The sequence below is a fragment of the Ranitomeya imitator genome, chromosome 1 (assembly GCF_032444005.1).
Source record: "Ranitomeya imitator isolate aRanImi1 chromosome 1, aRanImi1.pri, whole genome shotgun sequence".
NCBI classification, from domain to species: domain Eukaryota; kingdom Metazoa; phylum Chordata; class Amphibia; order Anura; family Dendrobatidae; genus Ranitomeya; species Ranitomeya imitator.
Genome location: NC_091282.1, coordinates 878,391,901 through 878,404,046, shown reverse-complemented (window position 1 = coordinate 878,404,046; position 12,146 = coordinate 878,391,901). Strand labels below are relative to the sequence as shown.

General features: G+C 41.4%; 1 protein-coding gene across 1 annotated transcript in view; it reads left to right on the top strand.

The window, feature by feature from the left end:
* Nucleotides 1-12,146, top strand: part of TMEM150C (transmembrane protein 150C) — a 334,089-nt gene that overhangs the window by 305,760 nt on the left and 16,183 nt on the right. The window contains exons 5-8 of the mRNA XM_069742934.1: nucleotides 1,930-1,962; nucleotides 3,972-4,039; nucleotides 6,521-6,648; nucleotides 11,104-11,281. Of these exons, the coding sequence (XP_069599035.1) occupies nucleotides 1,930-1,962; nucleotides 3,972-4,039; nucleotides 6,521-6,648; nucleotides 11,104-11,281 (407 nt within the window). The remainder of the gene's footprint in view (nucleotides 1-1,929; nucleotides 1,963-3,971; nucleotides 4,040-6,520; nucleotides 6,649-11,103; nucleotides 11,282-12,146) is intronic.

Sequence of the window (12,146 nt, the reverse complement as noted above, 5' to 3'; positions counted from 1 at the left end):
CTATATTAGCATTATTATAACTTTATGGCTATTGCTTTGATGTGCATTTTTTGGTGACACATATTTTGTTCTTTAAGGGGATCCATAGTATTTAATTGATGGAGAATTTTTGTGGGTTATATTATCTACTAATGCATCCTGAGCCTGTAGGACTGCTTAAATTTCTTTGGAACTTGATTGAGCCTTCTAATTCACCATCTCAACTATCCAGCGTTGCAACCTTTCATCAATTTTTCTCTGCTGTCCACACTTAGGGAGATTGGCTACAGTGCCATGGGTTACAAACTTCTTGATTGTGTTGCGCACCGTGGAAAAGACAAGATCTCTGGAAATGGACTTTTAACCTTGAGATTGTTGATATTTTTCAACAATTTTGGATCTCAAGTCCTCAGACAGTTCTTGTCTCCTCTTTCTGTTCCCCATGCCTAGTGTAGCACACACAGACACAAAATGCAAAGATAGTGTCAACTTCTACCCTTTTTATCTGTTTCAGCCATGATTTTCATATTGCCCACACCTGTTACTTGCCACAGGTGAGTTTGAATGAGTATCACATGCTTGAAACAAAGTTGTTAACCCACTTTTGGACAGTTGTCAGCAATTTATTCCAGCTAATTTTTGGGATTTTGTGTGAAATTATGTCCAATTTGCTTTGCATTTGCTCTTGCTTTTTGTCTAGTTTTTCAACTGCGTCTTAGTCTTCTTTGATTTTAGTTATTGAGGTTGAAGGAAGACTATAAGTCCGTCTAGTTCAACCCATAGCCTAACCTAACATGCCCTAACATGTTGATCCAGAGGAAGGCAAAAAAAAAACCATGTGGCAAAGAGTAAGCTCCACATTGGGGAAAAAAATTCCTTCCCGACTCCACATACGGCAATCAGACTAGTTCCCTGGAATTTGCACCTTTTTTGAAGTCTATTTCATATGTGTTTACCTGTTTTTTTTTCACTTAATTCATCATTTTCAAATTTTGTTGCAAATGTACAACATTCTCCCTGGAGAGATTCTATGTATGCCAGAATTTAATTTTTTTTTATGACATTTTGCGCACTGTGTGACTTTTTGTGCTAAAAAGTCCCACTATTTTTTTTTTTTAGTTTATGCACAATTTATGAACCATGTGTGCCTATTTCAAGAATTTAAAACAAGCAGCTAGCTCTCTGTTTAATGTGTCGACCAGGAACTCCTATGTACAGACATCCAAGACTTAAATGGGCCAAACTCGTATATGAAAAAATGAAATTCCAGCAGAGAGGAGAAAAAAATCGTCCACTTTATTTTAGATACATTAAAATTCCAGATTCCATATGGCCTGCCTATGCGTTTCAAACAGAGGTGTTCTTCGTCATGGCCTGACTGAGGACACATCTGTCTTACAGGACAAAGATACTGGCACTGGAATATCAATGTATGTAAAATAAATTGGACATTTTATAAAGATTTCTCCTTCTTGTTGGAATTTATTTTTTTCACATCCATATTTTGAGGAACAAAGCAGCAATGAATACCACAAGACAAAAAAAAGAAAACTGAATTAAAAAATGAAAATAATCAATTGGGGCAATTTTTTTTTTACAGCTGGGTGAATAGTGAATTTAAAGGTATAGGTCATGTCTACATTAGATTCAATGTACAGGTTTGAAAGTACTAATACAATTTACTCCTGCCAGTAATTTTATTTTTCCTGAATCCTAACTCCTGGACACGAATACCACTGGCAGTCTGGATTGTATGAATTTGTTGAATCCATGCCTTGTTAAAATCTCTAATTTCACAGCAAAAAGTTTTCTAAAGTCATGCATGCAATGGTTGTCATTAGGCTGTTTGACATCTGACAAAATAAAACACACATGGCAGTGAAAGTACTTGGCGAGCTATGTCAGAAAAGTTTTAACTGTATTCTTTCTTTCTGCTTTTTTATTTTAAAGCCCAATCCCAAATATACGACCACCCTATATAAGGTAAATATTCTAATGTTTATTGTATGGAAGAACTGTGGTAGTTACTGTATGTCTTGAATTTGTAATATAATGTTGATTGCATGCAGAAACATGGTATATACGTATGAATTTAGAACCATAGTATATACAGTTAGGTCCATATATATTTGGACAGAGACAACATTTTTCTAATTTTGGTAATAGAAATTACCAAAATGAATTTTAAACAAAACAATTCAGATGCAGTTGAAGTTCAGACTTTCACTTTTCATTTGAGGGTATCCACATTAAAATTGGATGAAGGGTTTAGGAGTTTCGGCTCCTTATTATGTGCCACCCTGTTTTTAAAGGGACCAAAAGTAATTGGACAATTGACTCCAAGGCTATTTCATGGACCGGTGTGGGCAATCCCTTCCTTATGTCATTCTCAAATAAGCAGATAAAAGGCCTGGAGATAATTTGAGGTGTGGTGCTTGCATTTGGAATGTTTTGCTGTGAAGTAAACATGCGGTCAAAGGAGCTCTCCATGCAAGTGAAACAAGCCATCCTTAAGCTTGCGAAAACAGAAAAAACCCATCCGAGAAATTGCTACAATATTAGGAGTGGCAAAATCTACAGTTTGGTACATCCTGAGAAAGAAAGAAAGCACTGGTGAACTCATCAATGCAAAAAGACCTGGGCGCCCACGGAAGACAACAGTGGTGGATGATCGCAGAATAATCTCCATGATGAAGAGAAACCCGTTCACAACAGCCAACCAAGTGAACAACACTCTCCAGGAGGTAGACGTATCAGTATCCAAATCTACTATAAAGAGAAGACTGCATGATGGTAAATACAGAGGGTTCACTGCACGGTGCGAGCCACTCATAAACATCAAGAATAAAATGGCTAGACTGGACTTTGCTAAAAAACATCTAAAAAAGCCAGCACAGTTCTGGAAGAACATTCTTTGGACAGATGAAACCAAGATCAACCTCTACCAGAATGATGGAAAGAGAAAAGTATGGCGAAGGCGTGGTACAGCTCATGATCCAAAGCAATCCACATCATCTGTAAAACACGGCGGAGGCAGTGTGATGGCTTGAGCATGCATGGCTGCCAGAGGCACTGGGTCACTAGTGTTTATTGATGATGTGACACAGGACAGAAGCAGCCGAATGAATTCTGAGGTATTCAGAGCCATACTGTGTGCTCAGATCCAGCCAAATGCAGCCAAACTGATTGGTCGTCGTTTCATACTACAGATGGACAATGACCCAAAACATAAAGCCAAAGCAACCCAGTAGTTTATTAAAGCAAAGAAGTGGAATATTCTTAAATGGCCAAGTCAGTCACGTGATCTCAACCCAATTGAGCATGCATTTCACTTGTTAAAGACTAAACTTCAGAAAAAAAGGCCCACAAACAAACAGCAACTGAAAACCACCGCAGTGAAGGCCTGGCAGAGCATAAAAAGGAGGAAACACAGCATCTGGTGATGTCCATGAGTTCAAGACTTCAGCCAGTCATTGCCAACAAAGGGTTTTCAACCAAGTACTAGAAATGAACATTTTATTTACAATTATTGAATCTGTCCAATTACTTTTGGTCCCTTTACCAACAGGGTTGCACATGTTAAGGAGCTAAAACTCTTAAACCCTTCATCCAATTTTAATGTGGATACCCTCAAATGAAAGCTGAAAGTCTGAACTTCAACTGCATCTGAATTGTTTTGTTTAAAATTCAATGTGGTAATGTCTATAACCAAAATTAGAAAAATGTTGTCTCTGTCCAAATCTATATGGACCTAACTGTATGAACTTTATTAGTAAAAATGTCACTCTCAATGGAGATCCATGATATATATGGATTTTGCGTAGTTACAATGTTTTTTGCGTAGGAGAACGAAGGAATACGGTTGAAAACCAATATAAACTGTTTATTGCGTGGAAGAATCAGGATTTATATGGATTGTATTAGATATAATGTTTTTCTTTTGCCTGGAAGAATTATGTGACTTAACTAAAATGACTTCTGTATTTTTAAAGTGTTGCAGGTGATGCTCCCCCTGCAAGCTGTGTGTTTAGTCAAGTCATGAATATGGCAGCTTTCCTAAGTAAGACAAGATTTTCAAAAATGTTAATGTTGGAAATGGTATAAAAGTACATAAAGTGCTTAGGCCTGTCCCACACATCCAGATAATTCCGGTACTGGAAAAATCGGTACCGGAATTATCCATATCAGTGTGCTTACGTAGCACATCAGTGTGGCACAGGTGCGGCAGCCGTGTGCCACCCGTGTGCCGACTGAGGACCACACGGACCGTGCAGGAGACAGCGCTACAGTTAAAAAAGATTATTCATTCCTTCTCTCCAGCGAACGCTGCTGGGAAGAAGGGATGAATTCCGGCTTCAGCACCACATGCGGGGGGGGACAGCGCTTACAGTAACGCTGTCTCCTGCACGGCACACGGACTGCACACGGACAGCATCCGTGTGCGGCACGTGTTTTACACGGACCCATTGACTTTAATGGGTCTGTGTGATCCATGCAGTCCCACAAACACTGACATGTCTCCGTATTTTTCAAACGGACACATGGTCCGTGAAAACATGCTGACATGTACAGAGACACATTGATCTTAATATGTCTACATGAGTCAGTGTCTCTGGTACGTGAGGAAACTGTCACCTCACGTACCGGAGCCACTGACGTGTGAAACCGGCCTTAAAGGGGTAGTCTGGCCTTAGACTACAAGTCTGCAGTCACTCTATAGCTTTCGCGGTACGTGTTGTGAGGAATCTCTAGTGCCGGCACTGGAAGCGGGCAGGCATGTGACCTCACGTATGTGATTTGCCACATTGGGAGAGGCTGCACATGTCTTGTCAGTACATAACCACATGTATGCAAATCATATACTTGCGGTCACATGCCTGCCGTTCCCAGCACCGCACAGTGCGCAGAAAGCACAATGTGAGGATTTTACAAATGTGCAGAAACATAGACTTGTAATCTAAGGCCAGACAAGCCCTTAAAATAAAACATTAAGGCTGGGATTACATGGCATGTTTGGCCGCGAAATAGGGTGTGCAGCCAAAGATCACTATGTTTCGGTTCTACACTGCAGCATAATGTAGGTGAGTGGGATTACAATCTAATTCCTAACGTAACAAGTCACTAGCAAGTCACAAAAAGTTAGATCCAGTTACATTTTTTTTTGCATCTTGTTACGGTTGTGGTAGCTTGGAGTTTGCAATGCGACCCCATTCACCTGAATTACACTTGGTTACATACCAATCTTTAGCCACATGACTTGTGTCGTGGCCATAGTTGCCATGTGGCCCTAGCCTAAGGCTGTTTTCACACTAGGGAAAGCTAAAGGTACCGTCACACATAGCGACGCTGCAGCGATACCGACAACGATCCGGATCGCTGCAGCGTCGCTGTTTGGTCGCTGGAGAGCTGTCACACAGACAGCTCTCCAGCGACCAACTATCCCGAGGTCCCCGGTAACCAGGGTAAACATCGGGTAACTAAGCGCAGGGCCGCGCTTAGTAACCCGATGTTTACCCTGGTTACCATCCTAAAAAGTAAAAAAACAAACGCTACATACTTACCTACCGCTGTCTGTCCTCGGCGCTCTGCTTCTCTGGTCTGGCTGTGAGCGCCGGGCAGCCAGAAAGCAGAGCGGTGACGTCACCGCTCTGCTTTCCGGCTGACCGACGCTCACAGCCAGAGCAGGAGGAGAGCAGAGCACAGCGCTGGAGGACAGACAGCGGTAGGTAAGTATGTACTGTTTGTTTTTTTACTTTTAGGATGGTAACCAGGGTAAACATCGGGTTACTAAGCGCGGCCCTGCGCTTAGTTACCCGATGTTTACCCTGGTTACCAGCAAAGACATCGCTGAATCGGTGTCACACACGCCGATTCAGCGATGTCTACGGGGAGTCCAGCGACGAAATAAAGTTCTGGACTTTCTTCCCCGACCAGCGATCTCCCAGCAGGGGCCTGATCGCTGCTGCCTGTCACACTGGACGATATCGCTAGCCAGGACGCTGCAACGTCACGGATCGCTAGCGATATCGTCTAGTGTGACAGTACCTTAACACATACGTTAAATGAATCTTTAGCCTCTGATTCACCAGAAGATTGTCTGTGTTTCCATTTTTTTGGAAGCATACCATGCGCTATGGCAGCTGTCAAATCTTCCTTCCTAAAATACTTCAAATGGAAACCTCGGATGAACACTACAGACAGTGAAGGGAGCCTTAGAGTAAAATAAAATATGTCTATTGATGTCATATTGGGAAAAAAATTCAGACATCCAAAAATGATTGCGTTTTTAGCTCTTTTAAAAGATATCAAAGATGTCAATCATTTTCAACAAAGAAATTCTCTTTTTAGAGTTTTTAAAAGACCTAGAAATTGTATAGGACCCACAGGTTATTGTGCAGTGCATACTGTACATAGTATTAATTAACAATTAATATGATTTTACAAGCAGCGACAGCTTTTGTTGTCAGGAAGGCAGATTGATGTTGATGAACTGCTATGGAATCCTGAAAGGGAGAGAATAATCAAATGACTTTTCTTTCAGCCTTAATTATTGCCGTCCTGCGTTTCATACAACTGAAGCCAAAGACAGTCAGCCCTTGGCTAAGCATCAGTGGACTTATTGCCTTATGCCTGACGTCGTTTGGAATGACTTTGCTGGGCAACTTTCAGGTACTTAGTAGCCAATTCTTTACTTTTATCATATATTTTTGTATATTTTTGGAAGCTAACAAATAATTTATCTAGATTATTGAGGCTCCATTCAAAATCTTGCATCAGGTTTATGGAATATTATTTATTATAACAATATTTTAAAAGATGAAACTGCAAAAATACATAGAAACACAGATTGATTTCTGCAGCTAGAAAAACTAATTCTGCAGCAGTACAGGCAAAATATTGAAAAATTCACCAAATCTACTTGATTTCTTTTTTCTTGGAACCCCAAGTATCCCTAGTACAAAGGGGCAATGGAGCCAAATTCCCTTAGCTATCCTTAGTACAAAGGGGCCATGGAGTCCAATGCCCCAACAATCCTTATTATAAAGGGGCCATGGTGCCAAAAGCGCTAACTATCCCTTGAACAAAGGCCATGGCATGATATTTTTACTACACGTTGTTGTTCCTGACTAGATAATGGCACTGTTCAATTATTTAAGGGAATATAGTCAGGTTGCAGTACTAAACTATATCAGAACAGGACCAGTGTTATGATGGCAAAAAATCCGAATGGGACATTGGGCTTTGATATCCTTGGAACTGCTTCATTGTAAAAAAAAAGTGGTCTTAGTATGTTATAGTATACTGATATGTGGTTGTATCTCTAAGGATGTGCCATTAATTACTGTGAAAGGAATATCTTTTTTCCTTTACATGAAGTATCCAGATATTTAAAGATGCCTGCGATCTATATATATAATTGTCTAAGGGGTACTTCCGTCTGTCTGTCCTCAACTTCCGTAATGGAAATCCCGCATCGCTGATTGGTCTCGGCAGCTGCCTGTCATGGCTGCCGCGACCAATCAGCGACAGGCACAGTTCGATTAGTCCCTCCCCTACTCCCTTGCACTCACTGCCTGGCGCCCGCTCCATAATCCCCTCCAGTCACCGCTCACACAGGGTTAATGGCAGCGGTAACGGGCCGCGGTGTAACACACTCCGTTACCGCTGCTATTAACCCTGTGTGTCCCCAACTATTTACTATTGATGCTGCCTATACAGCATCAATAGTAAAAATATGTTGTGTTAAAAATAATTAAAAAAAACAAAAAACCTGCTATACTCACCATCCGCCGCCTTTTCCGCTCCTCGCGACGCTCCGGTGACCGCTCCATGCAAGGGCTGGTATGCGACAAGGACCTGCCATGATGTCACGGTCATGTGACCGCGACATCATCACAGGTCTTGCTCATACCAGCCCTGGGACCGGAAGCTGCCGCTTGCAATGGAGCAGTCACCGGAGCGTCGCGAGGAGCGGGAAAGGTGGCGGATGGTGAGTATAGCAGGACTTCAACGGGCCTTCGGAAGTTGAGTATGTTTATTTTTTATTTTAAGTCTCTATACTACGTGGCTCTGTGCTGTATACTCCGTGGCTGTGCAATATACTATGTGGCTGGGCAATATACTATGCGGCTGGGCAATATACTATGTGGCTGGGCAATATACTACGTGACTGGGCAATATACTACGTGGCTGGGCAATATACTACGTGGCTGGGCAATATACTACGTGGCTGGGCAATATACTACGTGACTGGGCAATATACTACGTCACTGGGCAATATACTACGTGGGCTGTGCAATATACTACGTGGACATGCATATTCTAGAATACCCGATGCGTTAGAATCGGGCCACCATCTAGTGGAAAATAAAAGGCTTCACCATTCTATTACTACTTTTTAGGCCTAGTTCCCTCCACACTACTTTCATGTTTCCTCCACATCACCTAGCCTTTAACCTTCTTCCATACCCCTTTCTTCCTTAAGAAATGCCTTTTGGGTGGTTTTCAAGGTGATTTGCCATCTTTTCGGAGAGCCTGGATGGTTTCAACTGCTTCTGCCTCCACTGCCTCCCAGATATTCCAAGAAAGTTGTAAAATATGAGTTTGAAATATTCACATTATTTTAGATGTATGTCTCTCAACAAGAAGGAAGTAAAGGGTTTTAGTAATTCTATTCTCCTACTTTTATCCATATTAAAGTGAAGCTCTTTAGACACTGAGGCGCATATCCTAATAGGTTTCTAGGTGGATCAACGGAAATACACCTTGAAGGGATTGTTCAGGAGTAATACATTGATCACATATTCATATGAGATGAGATTGGTGGAGGTCCAACACTCTTACCCCCACCGATTAAGTGATATGTGCATCAGCAGCCGCTGAATGTAAGTATTGGACTAAGCGGAATACCACAGAACCATACATTATTTAGGGGCTACTGCTGAGTACTGCCGTTGACCTCCAATTCAAGTGGTTAATATAATAGTTATGGAAAACACTTTTAATAACACTATGAGATAAAAGGAAGTACCGTATTTTCCGGCGTATAAAATGACTTTTAACCCCTGAAAATCTTCTTAAAAGTCGGGGGTCGTCGGGGGTCTCGGGAGACGAGATCTGAATCTGAGCATGCGCCGCCCCCAGCGGCCATTTTCCCGGAGGCCACCGCATCGCAGCAATGGAGCTGCCGGGGCCTCCGGGCTTTGAGGAAATGCCGGAGGAGCCACGATTCTGCACAAAGATATGCTGCCACCACCCCACAGCACAGAGCCCCGATGCTGCACGAAGATACGCCGCCGCCCCACAGCACAGCACCCACGCGGCACAAAGAGGAGCAGCCGCCGCCGCTCCTCAGCACAGAAACCCCACGCTGCAGCTACAATGAGGTAATGGGGGATACTCCACTCACACTTTCCTGTGAGACGCCCCCTCTTCGTCATCGGGACCACTCCCCCCCAAAAGGCACATTAGTCACCGGCCCTATAAGATGGCACATGGCATATAAGACCCCTGACTTTTAAGAAGATTTTATATTTAAACTGGAAAAGTTGGGGGTCGTCTTATACGCCCAGTCGTCTTATACGCCGGAAAATATGGTAATAGTTTCCTTGTCTCACACAAATTTGACAATGTTGCCCAGAATACAATTCACTTTAAACTACTTGATTCTAGACTGGTTATGATTAAACTAGATATACTATGGTACGTACCGTATGTGCCATGATAGATTACAATAACCAAAGAATCCACTAGTGGACTTGCCACCTCCAAAAACACTATTAAACAGCACAAACCACCATACCAATATGCAGGTGAAGATGAGGCATAGGCATACATTTAAAAATATATATTTTATTAGAGCAAAAATAAAATAACATAACAAGACAAGGAAATTCAGTAAAAACTGATGGCAAGCAGGAATAACAACCAAAATATAATAAGTAAAGCTACTCTAGAAATACAATATCATACTGCTATACAAATATATAAGGCATGCATTATGACCAAAACCGGAGTATAAATGCATGATATATTGATAGACACATAAAGCTGGCTAGAAGCTGATAAAGTGTGAGTGGAGGATAAAGAAAAATAAATACTGCTCACAAGAGCCTGTATAACTGTAGTAAGAACCCAAAATACAGGGCTTCTAATCCTCCAACAGGTATAACCACAAATAAAAGCAAGCTAAACAAATGTGTCTAGCCCAGCAGGACAATATGATAGTGACCGATCAGTGGAACAAACATTCCTTACGGACCAACCCATTGGTAACAGTTCTATAATGAGGTAGTAGTAACTTACATCTTAATGGGGGCCCCCGTTTGGAAGAAGCCACAAGGCGAAACGGCGCTGTCGGGGTTCACTGGTGGGCACGCAGGACTGAGACACATTAAGATGTAAGTTACTACTACCTCATTATAGAACTGTTACCAATGGGTTGGTCCGTAAGGAATGTTTGTTCCACTGATCGGTCACTATCATATTGTCCTGCTGGGCTAGACACATTTGTTTAGCTTGCTTTTATTTGTGGTTATACCTGTTGGAGGATTAGAAGCCCTGTATTTTTGGGTTCTTACTACAGTTATACAGGCTCTTGTGAGCAGTATTTATTTTTCTTTATCCTCCACTCACACTTTATCAGCTTCTAGCCAGCTTTATGTGTCTATCAATATATCATGCGTTTATAGTCCGGTTTGGGTCATAATGCATGCCTTATATATTTGTATAGCAGTATGATATTGTATTTCTAGAGTAGCTTTACTTATTATATTTTGGTTGTTATTCCTGCTTGCCATCAGTTTTTACTGAATTTCCTTGTCTTGTTATGTTATTTTATTTTTGCTCTAATAAAATATATATTTTTAAATGTATGTCTATGCCTCATCTTCACCTGCATATTGGTATGGTGGTTTGTGCTGTATGATAGATTACAAACCTGATTTTTTTTTTTGGAGCAAACTCAGTCATTTTATTTTGGAAAATGTGGTAACAAAGAAGAGTGTGTACAATGTATTCAGTGTGAATTATTTAAGATCTGTGACTTTCAGTCTCCATTTCTTTGTATTTCTGAAAGCAATTATTAAAGTTTAATGATCAGATGTTTTTCCTTCCTTATACCAGCTAAAGAGCAATGAACTTATCCATAATGTTGGCACCTCCATGACCTTTGGATTCGGCACAATAGCCTGTTGGATTCAGTCCATCCTGACCTTTAAAATAAATATCAAGAATGAAGGAAGAAAAACTGGAATCCCCAGAGTTATATTATCTGCAACAATAACACTCTGCGTTATCATCTGTATCCTTTCTATTCATCAGGACAATTCATTAAGTGTGATGTAGGTGTGATTGTGTTTTAATAGAGCAGTTAGAGTGAGTGCACAGAGGAAAAAAGCAAAATATTAGTCTTTCATCATGCATGCAATCAAAAGTATCCATATTCTTTTATGCACATCATTATTGACCCTAGTGTGTATTGATAAACAGCCAAAGCATCTGTAACATCAAAAAGGTGCAACACCACTCTAATTTTTGTGATTCCAAACAAGTTCATAAGGACAAAAGGTGTAAAAAGTACAAAACTTTTAATGACATTGAGTCTCACAAAAAGCATCTTGGGCTCCTTTGTCAAGCGAAGATGAAACAGTTATTTTCACAAAAACAGTCCTGCTTTCTAAGGCTGGGTTCACATTGCGTTAAAGCAGCCCATTCAACACATGTGTTAAACGGGCTGCTGTAAAGAAAGTGCCGAAATGTGATAGCGCTAGCGCAGATAGAGCTAACAGATGCTCTATCTCCGCTAGCGGTGACAGACCCGGAAACGCTGCAGCCCGCGTCCCAGGATCCGTCACTCAATGACGGGACATCGCTAGCGCACACTCATTTTGGACGTGCGCTAGAGCGATGCATCCGACATAGGGCTTAATGGCGGCGTTAACGGACTGCGTTACAGCGCGTTATGCTGCGGTGTAACGCAGTCTGTCTAACGGACTGGGGAAACGTAGTGTGAACCCTGCCTAACTAGAAAAGGATAAGTAGGGCCATAATCTAATATTAGGTATAGTATTACATGGAGGCTAAAGCTTCTGCTGGGTGAGAATACTTCAGGTTACATTCTGCCACTGGTAAGACTTTAGTTTTGTGATACAGTGATCCTGCTAATA